The 19,790-nt window shown below is 51.1% G+C and overlaps 2 protein-coding genes across 2 annotated transcripts; one reads left to right on the forward strand and one right to left on the reverse strand.

Moving 5' to 3' along the window:
• Positions 1-1,077: 1,077 nt before the first annotated feature.
• Positions 1,078-16,115, forward strand: CIMIP2A (ciliary microtubule inner protein 2A). The gene is made up of 7 exons (XM_076355162.1): positions 1,078-1,133; positions 4,707-4,900; positions 8,515-8,828; positions 9,770-9,887; positions 11,068-11,162; positions 13,295-13,412; positions 16,027-16,115. Exons 1-7 carry the CDS (start codon positions 1,078-1,080, stop codon positions 16,113-16,115), a joined length of 984 nt encoding a protein of 327 aa, XP_076211277.1.
• TUBB4B (tubulin beta 4B class IVb) lies at positions 16,103-18,287 on the reverse strand. Its single transcript, XM_076355163.1, has 4 exons — positions 18,178-18,287; positions 17,978-18,086; positions 17,790-17,900; positions 16,103-17,315 (listed from the first exon to the last, which is right to left on the reverse strand). The coding sequence occupies exons 1-4, from the start codon at positions 18,232-18,234 to the stop codon at positions 16,255-16,257; spliced, it is 1,338 nt and encodes a 445-aa protein (XP_076211278.1). The 5' UTR covers positions 18,235-18,287; the 3' UTR covers positions 16,103-16,254.
• Positions 18,288-19,790: the final 1,503 nt, after the last annotated feature.

Here is a 19,790-nt window from a genome sequence, read left to right on the forward strand (position 1 = left end):
GCAGACCTGGCGTTGCTGGAGAGGTCTGCCCCTGGTTAGAGCTCAGGTATTTGGGCAAACTCAAATATATTTATAAAGGCTGGAAATTCCAGATCTCCCAAAGCATTTAGGGCACCAAGCACAAGAGTCAAAGCTGCGTTTTTATCTCCTCCGATACAATTTTGGGTGGAGTATAGGCACCTAAATACATTAGAACAACCCTCAAATACTCTGTGATTTCTGGTTAGTAGCTTTGAAACCTTAAAATGATTCTGCCAGCCACGTGGCCGAGCTCTTCAAGGCCATAGAGGGACTTTGGCAGTGAAGCAGGCTTGCTGCTGGTATTGTAGTTGGTGGAAACGATGCTGGTGCTAACAGGCGCAGTGGTCTTTGACTTGAGGACGTACTGGCCACAGTGGCTGTTCAGTAAACAGGAGGCCTGTGTCCTGGGCCTGCCTTCAGCTGGAGGGGGGTGAAACCCACTGCACGCAAGACAACGTGACCATACGATGTTGGGAATGGGAACCACGTTTATCCTGCGTGAAGCAAGGCAGCGAAGGATTGCATCCTCAAACAGCCAGACCGGGAGGGCAACGAGGAGCAGGGAGAGGAGGATTGAGCCTTCCACCACAGCGTGGTGAATCCCCCAACCTCTGCCTTGGGGTTTCCTCGACAGAAAGGTGTGCGCGTGGCCGTGTGTGTGCAGACAGCGCTGGCCTGGCTGTGCATGTGCTGTAGCAGTGACTGGGGCACGCGCAGCCAGGATCTCCCGAGTTGTGCGTGTTGGACGTGAACCGCACCATGAACATGTATTTGTGCTGGGGCTGCTTACAGGGAACATCTGGCGCTGCTGTCCCAAGGGCTACGAGCCTTCAGGAAACCTGACAAATGCTATAAAACCTCTGTGCTCATCCAAAATTTCCAGGTGTGGGGGGGGAAACAGACGTGTCCAGAAAAACCTGACAAGCTGTGTGCTGCAGCTGGAAGTGCTGTCAGGTACCGACATCGCTCCCAACAGCATCACAGAGGTTTCCCGGGCGACGGCATCGTGCTGCATCTCCTTCCTCCCACGCCCGCCCCGAGAGCTGCCGCATTGCCATGGCAGCCCCGAAGGAAAATAGCCTCTTCCCTCCCGATCCCTACTATATCCCCGGGTAAGTTCTGAAGTTCATCCAAAACGTCTGTTCATTTCCAATGCAAATAGCTACGGTTGGGATCACGTAGTATTTACGATCCATGATATTTTGGGTTTTTTAAAGACACCACTAAATATTCCGTGTCACAGTGCACTGAAGGAGACAGGGCTCCAGGATAAGAAGCACCACCTTGTAACAGGGTATAATTAAAGACCATTCCATAGCACATTAAGGGTAAAGTCAAAATAGTTCTTTTTTTTTTTCCCTTTTTTCTCATTTGTTTTAAGCTGCCAAATGTTACCAGGGCTGCTGTGCAGGGTTTGGCTTCCAAACTGTCATAACTTTTGCATCAAGGATGTTTGAAGATATCCTTTGAATAAATATTTGCATAGACGTGATACGCTCTTGTCAAATTGGAGCGCAGTCCTGCCGCCGGATCCAAGCTCTTTGAAGAAGTCAGTGACTCTGTGGATGCTGGTGATCTAGTTGCTACATAGCTAGATTTTTTTTCAAAGCTTTTTGCAACATCCTCCTCTAAAGGCTTGGAAAGAGGTAATGAGTTATTTGTTAAAAGGTAAGACACAAACAGCAGAAATAAGTGGATAGGCTTCGCGGTGAAGTGGAGAAGTTGTGCGCGGGGTCCCCTGGTGACCCGTGCTGGGAGATGCGGTCCCTGATGTGCATAAATGGGCTGGGAAGGGCTGGATGGCCACCGAGGGAAAACAAGCTTCTGTTGGTACAAAATCACTCGGATTAGTCCAGCCCGAGGGTAACTCCGAAGGGCGTCAGGGCGGAGGGGCTGGTGACAGCCCAGGCTGCAAACCTCAGCGCAGAGAAAACCAGCCGCGTCCAGCACGGCCACGGGTGCAGCAGAGGTGCGGGCAGGAGGCAGGCAGATCCCAAGCTGCAGACAAAGGGTGGAGCGCGTTTCCTTCCTTAACGATGCTCCTGCGGTGACGATCACACCAGTCCTTCCCATTAGAGCAGCGTGCAGGATTTCTCCATTACTGATCTCCCGATCTTCCAAACTTACATAAGCTCTGGGGTTGGGGGTTTTTAACACGTTTCTGCATTGCTGCAGTTGTCTGAACGATGTGATGTGTTACCCCGTGCATGTTGTCACCCTGTCAAAGCTGTGCGCTGACAGCAGCTTGGGAAAGACGAGTAGCAGCAAGGAGGGAGCTGCGGCTGGGCTTGCACCTCCAAAAGCCTCAAAACCTTCCCTTGCTCGCTCCTGCTTGCAGACAGCCCCCCCAGAAGCAGCTTTGAGCCCTAATACAGACACAGCAGCCAGGGCTGCTCCTCTCCAGGCTGGTGCCTTGGCCACTGAAGGCAGGAGGAGGAACCAAATTCTGCTACTGCTGCGCAGGCTCATAGCGTCACCCCAAGCCCCAGAGGAAGCCCCCAGGGGTGGTGAGGGTGCTGCTTTGCATCTGGTTTGGGTGGCTGAGCGCAAGGAGGAGCTGCCCTGAAGGGCAGCACCGGAGCCCAGGCTCTGCTGCCAGCAGATGGTGCACCCTGAGCTGGGGTGCCGGCAGGAGGAGGAGGAAGATGCCATGTCGCAGCGTCTCGCCAGCTGTCCCATGTGCTGTACCCGGCCATGCTGGTGAACCCGCAAACAGAATGAGGGCATCAAAGCTGGTTGCTGTCACTCGGGTCAGGCAATGGTCATGGCCAGGGCTTTGAAAATGCCACTGCAGTGCTCAAGAGCATTGGGAAGCCAAACCCAATGTGGGGGGTGGTTTGGGAAGGACTTGGCTCACAGAGAAGGGGTCAATCCATGAATCCCAGGCACAGCCCTGCTTGCCCCATCCCAGCTTGGTGGAGCTGGGAAGGGCATGGAGCTGAGTGAGGATGGGCCCAGGGCCAAGGCTTTTCCCTGGCGATCAGGAAGGCTGAGCAGGTTTAGGTGATGCAGTCTGGGGAGTGGCGATCGAAGAGATATGGCTGAGTAAGAGAAGAGTGAAATGGGGCTCAGCCTTGGGAAAGCAGGTTACTCACTGCTCGCCAATGAGGGCTGAGATCAGTGGCTGCAGTGGCTCAGTGTGAACTACAGAAATGGGGGATCTCTCTGGTTTCTTAATCAAAATACCAAGCAGGAGAAGGTCAAACAGCCCTGCTGTGACTGGTCTCTTCCCCAAGCGCCACGGCTTTTATCAACAGCACTTATAATTCACTCTGCAGCAGATCCCTTTGCCATAAACCCAGACTGACTCGCCCGAGCTCCTTGGATTACCTCGCTTTTAATTGCTTATGAATGGAATCCTTTCTCAGCCCTACCATTATGTTGTTCATGATCAAAATCCCTCTGGCCATCCTGTAATTATTCAGGCGCTCTCATTTGTGCTCTTGCTCAGCTTTATCGTTCTGGCGTAGCTTCCCTGTGTTGCAAGACTCATTGAAAATCAATGGGAACGAGTCACCAAGCTTCTCCAGCAGCTGCTGGTGAGAGATCCTGCATGCAAAGTGGGAAAACTTGCCAAGAGTAAATGCACGGCTCTGCTTGCTGTTGTTTGAAGTATTTGGAAGGGAAAGTACTTACTCATCTTATGATCCTCATGCATCATCCAGCTTTATCCCCAGATACGCAGTGGGATCATTGATTGAATATTTCTGTCTGTACATTGTAACTGGCAGCTCTACCTTTCTTCTTCAGTGGTGGAATAACATCGTCATTAGGAAATTTGATACTGGGAATAGCTAAAGTTTCTGATCTGTGCTGGTGGACTTGGGAGGGGAGCCAGAGCTCCAGCACCTGCCCTACCCTGAGCCACCAAAAAGTCAAACTGCCTATCACAGGCCACAGGGAGCGGAGAAGCAGCGTGTTGCTACACACCCCCCACAAAGGTCCCAAAAAAATAGTGATGTTTGTTACCAGGGCTGAGCAGCTGCCTGCCCGCCCGTGCCTCTGCCGTGCAACGTGGTGCCTGGGTGGGTTTATGAGCCCAGTCCCGCTCCTTGCTACAAGGGCACGGAGCAGCGAGGTTTGGAGGGTACAAGCAATTTTTCTGTTTTTTTGAGTTTCAATATTGAACGAGGGACACTGGGAAATTCCCAGTAACTCACTGTGTTTTAGAACAGAGAGGGTTTGCAAAATGTAAAACTGAGGCATGTTTAACTGGGGGCTGTCGACATCAGCACTGTCAAAGTGACTGCAGCCCACACTGTGCTCCCGCTGTAAGTTTTCCCATCCGCAGGTGCTGCTTCGGCCATGCTCCCTGACCTCGTCCCATATTCCTCCGTGAACCAAAGCACAAGCCTGTGCCTATACACACCCGTAAATCTATGAGCCAGTTTTCATGCTGACATGTAAAAACACACGTGTGCAAACACACAGAGACCCATCTGGCTTCATGCGTAACCACACACATCTCGGTGCTCCCCTCGCGCTGCTGCTCCAGCGGCGTAAACTCATTCACGCTCACAGGCACGTCCCTGTACAATCACCTTCCCTGGGCTGATGTACTCCAAGCTGCGTGTGCTCCTGGCCTTGGCCTTTCCAGTGTACAAAAGCTCTGAAGCAGGTTATCCTACCAGTGGCCGCCTTCCAATGCCATCTCAGTGACTGCTCTTTTTTGGTTTCCTCCTCAGCTACGAGGGCTTCGTCCCTCAGTACAACTATCAGTTTGGAGAAACCTTTGGCAAAACCACTTACCGCCTGCTGACGGATCCTGGTGTTCGGAAGAGCCCTCGTCCCTTGCTGGCACCGCTGCACAAGGAGAGGTTCGTTGAGGACTTCAGCGGGACGAAGCACGGTGTCCAGGGTTATCTCCCTGGCCGTCCAGGTGAGCAGACCCCAGGTCTCATCCCCTCACCAGAACAGGCTCTGCTAACAAGCACGGGGTCAATCACGAGCAGCGGGGTCTGTGCCCATCCTCGATAGGCTCCTGGGGTGAAATGGGATATTTTCCATGGAGCAATCGTAGCTCTGGTGTAGGAGCACGGACACCCGGAGAGCAGCACCAGTGTGGAATTGGAGCACTCGGCCTCAGCTGAAGAGCATGGGGCTTCTCCCACTGGCATCTGGTGGAGTGGAGAGAAGAATTTTAGTTCCCAGGTTGTCTTCAGTTAGATGAAGATAAATGATTTTATGGCATATTATGAACTCACTCCCTAATTCTTCTATATTCCTGTTGTGGTTTAACCCCAGCTGGCAACTAAGCACCACCCAGCTGCTCGCTCACTCCCCTCCAGCGGGATGGGGGGAGAGAATGGGGAGAGTAAGAGTGAAAAAACTCGTGGGTTGAGACAAAGACAGTTTAATAATTGAAATAAAATAATAAAAAATTGTAATGAAAAGGAAAATAACAAAAAAATAAATAAAACCCAAGAAAAAACAAGCGATGCAAATGAAAAGTTGCTCACCACCAACCGACCGATGCCCAGCCAGTCACTGAGCAGCGGCCCCCCCGCCAACCTCCATCCCCAGTTTTATTGCCGAGCATGACGTCGTATGGTGTGGAATACCCCTTGGGTCAGTTGGGGTCAGCTGTCCCCTCCCAACTTCTTGTGCCCCCCCAGCCTGCTCGCTGGTGGGGTGGGGTGAGGAGCAGAAAAGGCCTTGACTCTGTGTCAGCACTGCTCAGCAAAAACATTGCATTATCAACACTGTTGTCAGCACAAACCCAAAATACAGCCCCATACCAGCTACTGTGAAGAAAAGTAACTCCATCTCGGTCAAACCCAGCACAATTCCACAGGCTAAAAATCCATCTCTCTGGGGAAGGTCGGCTCTGCCACCTCCGCCCCTTTCCCGGCTGACCCGCCCGGTGCAGCGCTCGTTCTGCTCAGAGCTCTTACTCGCAGCTTGTGGTTCATTTTGCATCTCGCTGCTCCTACCTCAGCTCAGCAGAAGGGCTTGTGTGCCCTTCCCTTCCCACCTTCCTCACTTCTGCTAACGGGCCCCGTCTCCTCCATCAGACACTGAGACATGCTCATGTAGATTCCCAGCGCTGGGAATTTGCAGGAATCTCCCACCAAGTCCCAGCCCTTCTGGGCAAACTGCCTGGTCCTTGTTGAGCAGACCCAAATCAGGCCACAGCAGCAGCAGCCGCACCGTGATCCCTATCAGCCCCTCTCAGGGATGTGCCATCCTTTGGAGACATATTTGTCATGAACCGTATCACGTGTCTAAGCCGTAGCTGTTGTGGGTGCCCTGTTCAATGGGAGTGAGTCCTCTCCCAGCTGAACGCAGGGGTAACATGCCTGGGCCGGATCTGGGTCTTCGTTTCCCTGGAGATGGCCACGCCAAAGCGATGCTTTCTAATTTCTCTCTGGGAATTCGTGCTGCGTAGCTTCTTGCAAACTTTTGGCATTTCTGTTCTTCCTAGCCATGTTTTCCGGGATCCAGGTCTCCACGACGCAGGTGGTATTTACAGACTTCATTCCTGGACATTTAAATTTGCATTTCCTTGGACTAAACTGTAGTTTGGATGGACCCAACCAACCAGTTGACCTAGTTGCTCTCTCTCATTATCCTGTCCTCATTCTTGTTCTCTCCTCACCAACCTTTACGTCACCTGCCAACGTTGGCTGCTTGTTGGTTAAATGCTGAAGAACACGGCCACAGGGAGCACCTTGCTGTGCTGGTAACTCTTCATTAACAGCTCCTGCTGTCGAGCTGTCGGTGAGCAATCCCTAAAACCCTTCACTGCAAACTTTATTAGTACTGCCGGGCCTCCTCCTGGGTATTTTCCATGATGGAGATCAAAGAGCTCGTGGCAGTGTTGGATCTGTGTGGTTGCCTTTAGCAAACTCAGTCTGAAGACTTTTTCTCAAGGTCTATTTTTGATAAAGCCTTGGTGATGGGCACCAAGTATATTGCTGGGTTTTATCAGTTGAATCCCATGTTGTTTTCTTGCTGGAAGTGAGGTCAGGCTCGGTTGGTTGGGGATATCAACCAGGGTTATGCTGGATCTCCAGGGGTGGCTGCGTTGACCTTGTTGGCACAGGCCAAGCGTGCAGGCACACGCTCCCCAGGAACCTGGGCTGAAAACATATGGATATTTACTCAAATCAAATGCACAGTGCTCTCCTGGCTTTTAATTTAGTGCCTTACTGTGCAACCTTTCTGAATCAATAAGTTTGGAAAACCCAGGGTCGTAAAAAAGAGCTAATATGGATTTCTCAAGTACAAAACAATTTCATTTTTCCTTTTCCTTTGGTTTGTGGGATAAAAAGAAAGAGTAGATGCAATATTTTCATTAATACTTTAAAATTTGCACACTGGATTGAAAAATCACTTTCATCAAGGATTTGTCTTAATTTTGTTGCTAGCCTGGAGAACACTTGATAATACAGTTATATAGAATATATATACTTTACAAAGTTAAATACGGTATATATAATTTATAATACAATTATAAGCAGATTACAAACCTAAATGCCCATCAGAAGTCTTATACTCTTGCAGAAAGGGGTAAATTTTGCTCTGCGCTCTTTGAGCCGGGATAGGTAGTTATTCCTCAGGACTCTCTGCAGATGAAGCCTTTGCTGGAAGGTGGCATCTCGTCCGTGGGGCTTTGCACTGCGATACAGATGTCCACCAAACATGAGGAGGTCAGGGGAAGGCAGTAATGACCAGAGGGCTGAAAAAAAAAAATGACCTATGAGAACAAAAATGAAAGGAATTTGGTTTGTTTAAAAAAGACAAGACTGACATAGTACCAGTTTTCCAATAAGGAAAACGTTGTTGCGGGACGTAAGAGCGATCGTCCTCCATAACCACCGAGGAGGGAGAAATTGGCTTCACTCCTGGCACAGAGCATGAGGAAGCACCCGGGCTGGAGGTGTCGTACGGGGCCGGGGCAGCCTGGGGAGCCACGTCACGGGATATTTTTAAGGGAAAGTCAGACAAAGTTGCCAAGCTTGGCTGTCCCTGCGGAGTCTCAAGCTGCAGGGCTCCATCCCTAATTCACAGCGGAGATATTTAGGATATACTGGCTGTAAGATATATTTTCTCTCAGCCAGTGTCGCAGCAGACCCTTTCCTCGATGAGCAGCAATGAAGCCAGTGCAAGAATTCCTTGTTGGACACCGGGGGGGGTGGTGTGTCTGTGTTTCGGGTGTGCTGATGCAGCCACGTGGAGAAAAGGATATGGGTTTTTCTTTTCCCCCTTAATCTTTATATCTTGGCTGATGATATTTTACAGTTTAGGCATCACTTAGAATAAACTTTAAGTTATTGAACTTATATTTGTGCAGTTTTTCTGTGCAGGCCGGTTTATTGGATGGGGCTGATGGCACTCGCACGATGCACTCGCAGCCCGTGGGATGCTTTTGACCTCCAGGCTCCTTTCCTTCGCTCTGGAGGGGCATTTGGGGGCCGAGGTCCAGTGCGATGGGAATCCCTCATCCTTGTTCGGCCACTCCTTTCCCTTAACTCAGCGTCTGTCCCGCAGGGTACTTTCCCTATGAGAAAGCTGGGGCTGCAACAAGCTTTCCTGAACCAGTCCTTGGGCCAAAACCTCCCCCACCGGGGCCAGAGCCGGCAGAGGAAGAGCTGATGATGATGCACGTGGACCCCCTGCCCCAGCACCTCCCCGGCGAGTACGTCCCGAGGACGCGACTGCCTCAGGGGTACCCACAGAGGATTTCATGCTGTTCCGCGTCTGAGGGGCGAGAGTGGCGATTGCCCGAGCTAACCCCGGCCTGTGGACAGGGAAGGAGGTGCGGACCCGGCTGGCTCGGCGGTACCTTGGCAGGAAGCAAACCAGTAAGCGGTCTTGGGTGGAAAAGACGTGTGGTAAGGGATGCTGCTGCAGAGGGATGGGGTTTGGGGACTGGTGGGCATGGAAGGGATCTCCTTGGTCCAGGGGTGTGAAGAGGGAATTTCATATGGGTGTGGATGGCAAGGATGGAAAGTTTAGCATGTCATGTAGAGAAATATCAAATACACGAACGTTTCTAGCAGTAGCAAATCCACCACGTCTTCAGGAAATTGTTCCTAATCAAAAAGGCTTAGCTTCTCATTTGGTTGAGTTTTAGCTTCAAATCCCAGTCCTTACATCTTGCGTTACGCTGTGCTGTGCAGCCAGGCTTGTTTCCTTTGGGTGAACTGGGAGGCCTGCTGCTGCCCGCCTCCTCCTCGTCCTCGTCCTCGTCCTCCTCCTCCTCCTCCTCCCGAAAAGAGAGCGCTCCTGGCACCTTTGCTTACTGCCAGCTTTCTGACCCCTTAACTGCTCCCACCTGAATTTCCCACCATCATTATCCCTCGTTTAAACACAAGCACCAGGATTTGCCTATAGAGCAAATATTTCTTCCGGAGCCAGAGACAGCATTTGTCACGTCACAGCCAGCCAGGGCTCTGCAAATCCTCTGAAGGCAGAGATTAGAGATTTGACGTATCGAGTCAAAAGCTGGCTTGGATATAAATCCCAAGAAGGGGCATTCCTGCTCCTTGCTCTGAGAAACAGATTTACAGAGGAGCTCAGTGCCCAAAGCTCCCCTTGTTCTCCCTGGGGATTTTGCAAAACCTCTGCGTACAGAGAGCTTGTCTAGTAACTTGACTTTACCAGAAATTCTTGGAGTAGCTCTTAGTGTAAAACTGGGAAGAAATGGAAATGGCAGTTGCCATTCACAGGTTCTGGCAGTGACTTAAGCAAAGGAAGAAGCAGGTTTTACTGGTGTTTATTTTATTTCTGCTTTTATTTTGAGCCTGTAAAAATTGAAGGAGTGACACTGCCAGGAGTGGCTGAAACAGTGGATGTGGAGCAAGATAATCGTTTACCAAAACTGGACATACCAAACGCGATCCAACAGAAAGTCATTCCAGGTAAGAGAGAGGGAGGTTATGTGCAACACAAGTCCACCTCAGAAGAAATCGTGTCACCCTTCTCCCCCATCGGGAAACCTCAGAGGTACTGGCCAGTCGCTCCAGCTCATTTGAACACTTTGGGAAGGAAAATGCCCTGGCTCCTCTCCATGCAAGGGTGTTCCTTTGGGATGCTGTCACTGCCGTGGATCTCACACTGAGGGACGCGTGCCCACGGGCAGGTGGAAGGGATGCAGGAGCTACCTCAGTTCCCCCCAGCTGCAGGGCCAGGCTAGAAAGTGCTCTAGAAAGCAAGGAGAGATGGGTCATGGGCTCTGCACCAACTCCAGCAGCTTGATGAGTTATCTGTTACCGTTGAGGTAGTTATTTCTCCCCTAGAAATAAGTCACTTTTCTGAATCATCAAATCAACACACAGTGGTGTATTGCACCATCATAAATGTATAAAACTCTCTCTTACAAGGAGTTATGCTCTGTAACTTCTCCACTTGCTCTGGAAGAGCGTTCCTCTGCAAGCAGGAGAATTACGAAGGCCGATGCACTGAACTCCTCACTGAATGGTATGACACCAGCGGGAGGATACTTCGCTCTGCAGTGGACCACAGCAAATGCAGGGATTGCGTGTCAACAGGTTTCAGCTGAAGTGAAAGAGCATCGATGTTTTAGGCTTTCTCTCTCTCCAAAGCATTCCTTTGGAAAGAGGGAGTTCTGGCTGCTTTTAGGTTGTACCTCTCTATGCTTTATGTAGTTTTAGACTTTATATAGTTTCTGTCTTATAATTGGTGAAAATTTGTTGGATGGGCAGGGCAAATGAGGAAGAAAGGTTGGACACCCGGTTGTTAGCCTCTGAATGTGTATTAAACTGGGAGAGAACGTGACAGAGCTGTTGGTGTAAAGAAAAGACTATTAGAAAATGAAATGTTTCTTCCATACCTCATGGATACCAACAAAGATCAGTTCAGCCCATTGAGTTTTCCTTGGGAATCATAAAAAAGACTCTTTCAGAAAAGATACTTCACACATAAGCGTTAATTTTACAATTTAAATAGATGAATTTTTCCTTCCCATACTCTGCCAAGGTTTTATATTTATCCCAGCCTCTTCCACTTCGAGACTGGTTGATCCTTATACGATATGTATATTCTCAAGCCAAAAATGTTCTCTCTTGTCTTCATCCGAAGGGTACGCTGGATTCATCCCCTGCCTCACCTGGGTTAATGGCGTGAACTACATCCAGGGTGTGAAGGAAGCAATGAACGAATTTGACCGACATCAGGTAGATTATACGCACAAATCTTATTTCAACAGTATAATGTTGGTGTTGATTCATCTGCAACACCAAAAGTGGTTTCATTTACAGTAGCAGTATTAGAACCGGGGTTATAAGTACAAGCAAAACAAAATGCCATTAGGTAATGTTGAAAAAATCATGAGCAATTAAATTCTGTAACTTGTTTCCTTGGGACATTAAGGGAGGATAAATGAGTTCATAAAAGGATTAAGCAAATCTATTGAGGGTTAGGTCAAGGATGGCTATTAAAAATGTTGCTCTGAGTGCAGAAACACAGGATGCAACTATCTATCTGCGCTTCCCTTACGCAATGTATCTTCTCTACCTGGATGGCAGTGCTGGATGGCTTCCTGGGCTGCTTGGATGGATATTTCTCCCTTTTAATTGGTTGTAAGGCTTTTTCCTTTACTAACATAATTTGTCTTAAAGGGATCTAGATCTTCTTTCTCCTCCTTTTGGGAAGGGTGCAGAAATATCCCTACTGAAAAACTGTTTTGTCCCCTTGCTGTAAGATCTCCCATATAATGCCATGTAATCCTCCTGTACAGGAAAATGAGATCCCTCCCACAGCAGTTAATAGTTTGCATTCAAAGCTACACATTTCTTCCTGCTACCAGGACGGAGTGAGATCCCTGGGATGCAGCCTTCTTGCTGGTCCAGCGCCGGTGAGGGCTGATCAGCTCAGTGACACAGCTCATTAAAAGCAGGTTACAACATTTCCAGCCTTTTCTGGTCACCGGGATTTGCTGCAGTGCCTTCGACCCAGAGCGTATGGGTCTGATGTAGAAAAAAGTCCCAAGATTGAGGATCCCCAGCTCAGAGAAACTCTGCTGGGAAGAAATGACTCAGCGGGGAGAGCAGCAGGGCTGACAGTGCTCACGGCAGCCTCATGCTTTGGCTGAAATGTATTTCTGTATGCTGGCTTCCTTATCCTTTCCTTCTGCTGTCAACAGGAGTTGAAATGAAGCAAACAGAACAAAACCCAGGCATTATAAAAACTAAACATGCTGTTTGCAAAGCTTTTCTGCCCCTGGTTTCTTAAGAAACGTCTGCCATGTAGTAAATCAGCGAGGGAGGTGTTTCCCCGTTGCAGGATTCAGCAGAATCCAGGCTCGCAGAGGTTAGCTGCAGCACATCAGGCACTGAAGGAATACAAGCACGCTTAAAAAAAAAAAAAAAATCATACCGCATTTCTATCTAAGATGGCTTCTGACTTCAAGCCACTAATCTTCTGCCCTAAATCTCTGTTGCCCTAGGTTACATACTGGGATGTGCCATGGATCATTGCTTACTGTCCGCATCAGGCAAAATAATGCAATCCTCTCGCTTCAGTGCTGCACTTGAGGAATTGCAGCAGTCGCTCCATCATCAGTCACAAAATGGTTCGACGGCCCCACGGTTTGCTCGGCTCAGTGAACCAGGTCCCTTCACCACCGAGCAGGGTGCACGCTGAGGAGGGCGGCACAGCGTTAGTGACACCTTTAGGGGTTTTGCTGCTGCAGAGACGTGCAGAGCTGCAATATCCATCCTCCAGCACAGCCCCTTATCTGGGTCTGACCTCGGAGGGCAGGGACAAATCCAGGAGATGATTTACATTCTCCCCTCAGTTAAGACTCCCTAAGCCTTCCTGTTCCTCCTAGCTTGGGAATTACTGGCTAATCACAGTCGGTGGGACTCATGGAAAAACAAAACCAGTTGAAGGGGTCAAACCAAAACACAGATGTGCAGAGTCATAGCACAGGAGCAGACGAGGCACATACACCCAACTCCAGCAGATACTGGAGCGTGAGCACAAGGTGTTTGGGACTTGCGGATGATGCCCAAAGGTGATGAATGCAGCCCAGTCTGTGGAGATCCGGATGACTACGCCTAGGCCAGGAGCTGCTCTGTGCACCCGGGGGTCCGAGCAAGCAGAGGCAGCGCTGTCGAGGGCTGCTGCCAACACCTGCCAGGAGAAAAACTTAGGAAGCGGAAAAAGGGGAAGATGTACATTGCTGTACATTGGCTTAAATATTTTCTCTAATATGGAGTCAAAGCACACGGCTTGGGTAACAACTATATGGTTTAAAATGAACTGTACTGTGTTGTTGGGGTGGTTTTTTTTGTTTGTTTTCCAGTTTTTGCAGAGAAACCCGGCTTGCAGCTTTGGCAAGAGATTTCCCCAAACATACTGGCCTAACAACAGAATTTACACCAGTGCTGGACTGATACCTTCCTACATGGGCTTCGTACCAGGTAAGTTTATCAGCTGAGTGAAAATGAAAAAGTCATTAATACTGCCATTAAGTAGCGCTGTTATTAGCTGTAGTGTCGTAGTAGTGAACAATATTGAAATGTTCCACCCGGGTAGTAGATTTTTTTCCCAGTCTGTGCCAAGGTGCTGGAGCTGTGCCGTGCCCTGCCGCTCTGCAGGAGAGCCCATCATCCTCGCTGCCAGCCTGGACTTGTGCAGAACGTTCCTCTGGTTTCCAGCCACCAACCCCCTGCTGAAGCAGAGGCGGCTCAGTAACACCCCACCTGTTACGCGGGTGTGTTACAATTTCTTCGTCAGGAACGCGGTTCTGTTCTAAAAAGCTTAAAGTCTGATAAAAAGCAAAAGGTAGACGATACAAAGAGGGTGAGAAAGCACCAAAAAAAGCAGTGAAATGGTATTAGCCATCAAGACAGGTGGTGGCTACCCCGTACTGCCTGCCTGAGCCTTGTCAGTTATTGGTGTTGCCTGAAAGGAGAGGTCTGAAGAAAGTACTTTTGTGTACGTTAAGGGGCAGGTCTGCCCATGCACCTGAAAGCATTAAGGTAAGCAGGCTAAAATTTCAACAAATCAGCAACTAATATTGCTATCTTTGGCCACAGCAAAGTCAAGAGCCCACAGCTCAGTAACGTGGGATGGGAAAGCACGGAGACAAGCTAGAAAGAACCAAACTCGTAGCTTGTACTTAATACAGTGCAGAGGAGGAAAATGGTAGAAGACACAAAATGTGGTAGAATGAAAGCAAGAGTGGGAAAACAACTATCCTGGCAGGGTTGGACTGTAGCTGATATCAAGGTTGAGCCCAGAGAGGAGAATGTTGAGGCAGTGAATGTGGCTGTAGCAAGACTTGTATCAGGGCATGGGAAAGCCATGCGGAAAAAGCGAAGTTTAACACACGGCCAGTCATCAGGAGCTTGAGGGACGCTCTAAGGGAAAGGATGGAAGCATCTTACCCACCGATGGAGAAGGGTGAGGCTGGACAGGCCTTCTGATCAAAGATGAAGAGAAGTATGTCCGTTTTGGCCTCTGTCACCACACTCCTGCTCCGGGGCGGATGGCAAGCGCAGCAGTTGCCGTCCCCGGTGCATCAACACTCACCCGTCCCCTTCCTTGGCGCAGCAGCTCTGGGGTGTCTCAGGGCAAAGCCCTGACTGTTCCGGGTGCCCGTTTCCTCTGTGCTGGATGGCCCGGGGAGGGCTGTGGTCACACTCCACAGAGCTGTAGCCTGCGAGCTAAAGCCCCCTGGAGAAAAGCTGTTAGGAGCCTAAGGGTGAGCTGGACTCCGGTGTTAATACTTACCCGTGTGTTTTGTTCTCTCTCCACCAGCCTGCAGAAAGCAGGGGGAGAGCAGCCGGAGCTCTTCAGGGGAGGGCGACTAAGGTAGCTCTGCCCGAAAGGGTGCTGGGGGGACAACACTGTCCTGCCCTCGGTAACTGGCAGGCCAGGGAACACACCAGCTTCAGCGTAATGAAGAGGAAGAAAAAAACCCACCCTAAAATCAAGGACAAAAATCAACTGCTTAAAGCATTACTCCACGCTTTAAAAATCTGTTGCCATCTTTTCACCTACAGAAGTATTCTCCTGTGTCGGTTTGAAACCAGCCACCTGTTCCCATAGACAGACTGATTTCCACTGCCCCAAGAGCCACCACAGTCACTGCAATTTTAACTACTCCAAGCAGTTCAACTCCAGAAGGAGAGTTAACTTAGAACTTAACACAAAATCAGTTACCGTTAAGAACACCGAACAGAATCTCTTCAGCAGGAAAGCAGCCTGCTGCGTCCTGTCCAGCTTTTCAGGGTGATGTGTTTGTCACTTTAGGTAACACTGAACATATTAACTGTTTCCACCGTAAAAATTTGCTTTGCTAATAGAGGGTTTTCATGAGACAACTGTAATTTGGTATCAGGTGTTCATCAGCTCGCTTCAAAAACAGCGGCTGCAGTAACACCCGATTGATTTGGTTTTAAAACCTCTACATACTGATTTTAAAAAAAAGTGACTCCAGCAAGGCTGCACACATGGGAGCTCCTCAGTGTCATTTGTCCTCAGCAGCAGGCGCGACACAGCTTGTCACAGCTGTCCCCAACGCTCTTGTGACAGGCCACGGCTACCTGCTGAGTAGCTGCAGTGGATCAGCCAGGGTGAGGCCAGCTCTTCTGCCAGAAACACCCACCTGTACCCATCAGAGGCAGCTTGCCGGCACCATTTTCTTGTCCAGGCAGCCGGGGTAAGCGGTAGCTTACGGACACCTACATTTGAACCTACGCTTCCGTTACGGTCAGGAGAGCTGCTCAGCTCCCGCCGAGAGCGAAGCCTGTAACAGGAGTCCACATGCAGGTACCTAAATTTAGACGCAGCTTGGAGCTGAATTCCATCCTCCGTGTGAAGCGTATCCCCCTCCGCCAGCACGCTTGATTATAAAGGAATACCAGAGAATTTCTTCAATTCCCACACCACCAGGAGCAAGTAGGGCTGCCCCCACATCCAGTGGCACAAGCAACAGGCGATCACCTTGTTAGAAGGCAGGGAGAGAAGCGTGGTTGCCGCAGGGAAGGTGGCAGGGCTCATGCCAAGTCCATTATTTTTCTTTTCCAGACCTCCGACACACCTACGCGCTTACTTTTGGAAACAGCACCCGAAAAGCTTACCAAAAGGAACAAAGGAGACGAGCTTGTGCACTGTGAAAAATGCTTTAATGGTGCCTGTACAGCATTTGAAGTGACTTTGAGACAGGAAGAGGAACACAACACAGACAGAGACATTTTGAATGAAAGAGTTCATACAGCTTTAAACAAAATTTACAGGTGTTCATCTGCATAGCTTTTACTCTGCCTCTTCCTCAGCCTCCTCCTCAAACTCCCCCTCCTCCTCAGCTGTAGCATCCTGGTACTGCTGATACTCAGACACCAGGTCGTTCATGTTGCTCTCAGCCTCTGTGAACTCCATCTCGTCCATGCCCTCGCCAGTGTACCAGTGCAGGAAAGCCTTTCGGCGGAACATAGCAGTGAACTGCTCAGAAATGCGTTTGAACAGCTCCTGGATGGCTGTGCTGTTACCAATGAAGGTGGCAGACATTTTCAGGCCACGAGGTGGAATGTCACAGACCGCCGTCTTAACGTTATTAGGAATCCATTCAACAAAATAGCTGCTATTTTTGTTCTGAACGTTCAGCATTTGCTCATCAACCTCTTTCATTGACATACGGCCTCTAAAAACAGCAGCTACGGTCAGATAGCGCCCGTGACGTGGGTCACACGCAGCCATCATATTCTTTGCATCAAACATCTGCTGCGTTAGCTCTGGCACAGTTAAAGCACGATACTGCTGGCTCCCACGGCTCGTGAGCGGGGCAAAACCAGGCATGAAAAAGTGCAAACGGGGGAAGGGAACCATGTTCACTGCCAGCTTCCGCAGGTCAGCATTAAGCTGGCCTGGGAATCGCAGGCAGGTGGTAACACCACTCATGGTTGCCGACACTAAATGGTTCAGATCACCGTATGTTGGAGTAGTTAACTTCAGTGTTCTGAAGCATATGTCGTAGAGGGCTTCATTATCAATACAGTATGTTTCATCTGTGTTCTCCACAAGCTGGTGCACCGAGAGTGTGGCATTGTAGGGCTCTACTACAGTATCTGATACTTTAGGGGAGGGTACAACACTGAAAGTATTCATAATTCGGTCTGGGTACTCTTCACGAATTTTGCTGATGAGGAGGGTACCCATGCCAGAGCCTGTACCACCACCGAGAGAGTGAGTAAGCTGAAAGCCCTGGAGACAATCACAGCTTTCTGCCTCCTTTCTTACAACATCTAACACGGAATCAACTAATTCAGCACCTTCCGTATAATGGCCCTTTGCCCAGTTGTTTCCTGCTCCGCTCTGACCTGGAAGAGAGCCATTTTCGTATTAAATTACGGTCACTGCTTACTGCTTGCAAGCAAAGCTTAGGAGCATCAACCTACAGAGAAACCCCAACAAAAGCTTTCATTTTATCGAGCGTAGAGCTGTGGTTTCACACAAGCACCTCTGAACTGGCTTGGCAGATACACAGAAAACATTCCCTATCAATGATACGGCAGCCATTTAATTTCTCCTGATGTTATGGAGGAGGTAATGAGACTCGGAAGAGCAACGACCTCTTGAGCCTTCTCAGACCCGCTCTCCCAGCAGCTGCCATCATGCAGATCCCCGGTATTTCATGCCCGTCATGAAGCGCCAGGATTAACCCCCCTCCCGGGGCCACGCTCGCCTCAGGAGCATGTGCGGCGGTGAAGCCCGCAGTGCAGCGTCCCTGCCCTGCCCACCCCACCCCGAGCCGGTTACACGACAGGTCCCTCCCCCGCTCCCAGCGCACTCACCGAACACGAAGTTGTCTGGCCTGAATATCTGGCCGAAGGGCCCGGAGCGCACCGAGTCCATGGTGCCGGGCTCCAGGTCCACCAGCACGGCGCGGGGCACGTACTTGCCACCTGCAAAACAGGGAGAAGCCGTGACTGCGGCGCCGGGGGCGGCCCGGGGAGGGGGCGGGCGGGGCGCCGGGCCCTACCTGTGGCCTCGTTGTAGTAGACGTTAATGCGCTCCAGCTGCAGGTCGCTGTCTCCGTGGTAGGTCCCGGTTGGGTCGATGCCATGTTCGTCGCTGATCACCTCCCAGAACTGCCGGAGAGAATCGCGTCAGGGGCGGCCGGGCCGGGGCGGCCGGGCCCCCACCCCTCCCATCTCCGCCCCCGCCGCCCCCTGCCCGCACCTTGGCCCCGATCTGGTTTCCGCATTGCCCGGCCTGCAGGTGCACGATCTCCCTCATGATGGCGGCGGCACAGCTCGCTCTCAGCCAACGCCACTCTTCCCCCAACCGACTCTGACTGCGTGAGGCAACCGCCAAGCTTTATATAGCAGCGGAATGCGCGCGCAGCCTTCTTTTCCCCGCCCAGGCGGCCATTCACAGCAGCTACTGGCTACTCATAACGAGGCTCTACAAACGAGGAAATCTGGTTGGTCGGAAAGCTGTCATTCAAATCAGTGGCTCCTACTTGCTCCGCCCGTCTGTCTGTTGATTTTTACTCTTAGGCAACCGGGGTCCACGAATGCCCGCCCTACTCGCTCAGGACACTCCCGATTGGCTTAATTGAATGATTGATGTCGAGCATGATTGGCTGTCGGCCTCAGGGATGAGCTAACGTCATTTGATTGGATGAAAACAAAGTGTCCTAGTAACCGTCGCAATGACTCCGCAGCAGGCCCTGGGCGGTGGCTCGCGCAGCCGCCTATTCCCGAAGCCGTGTGCGCACTTTGCGCAGCGTAGGCGGCAGCTCCTCCTTACTGCGGGAGAGGGGGAGGGCGGTTTCCGGGGAAACCTAGCCCGGCCGTTCCCCCCGCCGGTCCCGGGCAACCCCGGCCTCTCGCCTCCGCTCCCCCGGGAGGGCCTCCCTCGTCCGGCCCCGCCGCCACCCCCTTCCCCCGCCCTCCGTTGGCCCCGGGGCGCTGCAGCGGCGCCGTGGGGGCAGGGAGCCCGTCTGCGCAGGCGCGGGCTGCGGCGCCTTTCTAGCACTTTCTGGCGCGCAGCCGCCTGAGGCAGCGGGGCCGGGCGGCCGTTGTTATGGCAACCGCGCTCCGCGGCGGAAGGGGTTAGGCCAGGGCACGGCCTGCGGCAGCAGCGAGCGGCGGGGGGCGGCCCGCCCTCTGCTTCGGGCCGCGGGGAGCCTGCGGGGGCTCTGGGGGGCTGGCGGCCGGGGAGAGCCGTTTAGCGGCAGCTCTTTTGCGGGAAGCCCTCGCGTGAGGCGGTGTCCGCCTGGGAGGGAGCCTGTGTGAGGTGGCATCCTCTCACGGGCCTCGAGGTGGGCGGCTGGCTCACCGACTCTTTCCTAGGGTGAGCAGAGCAGCACTGTACTAGGTGATGCCTCTGTCCTGGGCTGGATGTTCATGTTGCAGCCCTGTCGTGAGGCAGCCAAGCATCCTAGACTAGGTACATGTCTCTCTCAAGTACCTTTTCTCTGTCTCTAACTCTGCCGTACTCTTCACCTTCTACCATACAACTTTGTTAGCACATTCTTGCACAGACAGTTCATCTATTGGTCACAGCTTCCACTGTGTGTACGTTGATTGTTTTAGCAGAGCCTTTTTATGATTATACATATTCATTAGGATGCCAGCAAGGTCTACAAGTCCTAGCATCTCTTCTTGTTTCATACTGTAGCTAAAACTTGAAAGAGGCTTGTAATTGAGTTCTCCAAACCCAGCTAGTCTCAAACTGCTGCCTTGATGTGGGGGTGGACTGAGGCAAAAGAAGCAGATGACCTCAATTCTTTCTACGCAAACAGGGCACATTGGGCCAGCACTCTTGTCATTCAGGCATTCATATGA

The sequence above is a fragment of the Aptenodytes patagonicus genome, chromosome 18 (genome assembly GCF_965638725.1).
Source record: "Aptenodytes patagonicus chromosome 18, bAptPat1.pri.cur, whole genome shotgun sequence".
Taxonomy (NCBI): Eukaryota; Metazoa; Chordata; class Aves; order Sphenisciformes; family Spheniscidae; genus Aptenodytes; species Aptenodytes patagonicus.

Coding starts and splice junctions, on each gene's coding strand:
- TUBB4B (XM_076355163.1), bottom strand. CDS start 18,234: ATGAGGGAGATCGTGCACCTGCAGGCCGGGCAATGCGGAAACCAGATC. Junction 18,087..18,177: donor GAAACCAGATCGGGGCCAAG/GTGCGGGCAGGG, acceptor TCTCTCCGGCAG/TTCTGGGAGGTGATCAGCGA. Junction 17,901..17,977: donor CTACTACAACGAGGCCACAG/GTAGGGCCCGGC, acceptor CCTGTTTTGCAG/GTGGCAAGTACGTGCCCCGC.
- CIMIP2A (XM_076355162.1), top strand. CDS start 1,078: ATGGCAGCCCCGAAGGAAAATAGCCTCTTCCCTCCCGATCCCTACTAT. Junction 8,829..9,769: donor CCTTGGCAGGAAGCAAACCA/GTAAGCGGTCTT, acceptor TTTTATTTTGAG/CCTGTAAAAATTGAAGGAGT. Junction 11,163..13,294: donor ACGAATTTGACCGACATCAG/GTAGATTATACG, acceptor TTTGTTTTCCAG/TTTTTGCAGAGAAACCCGGC.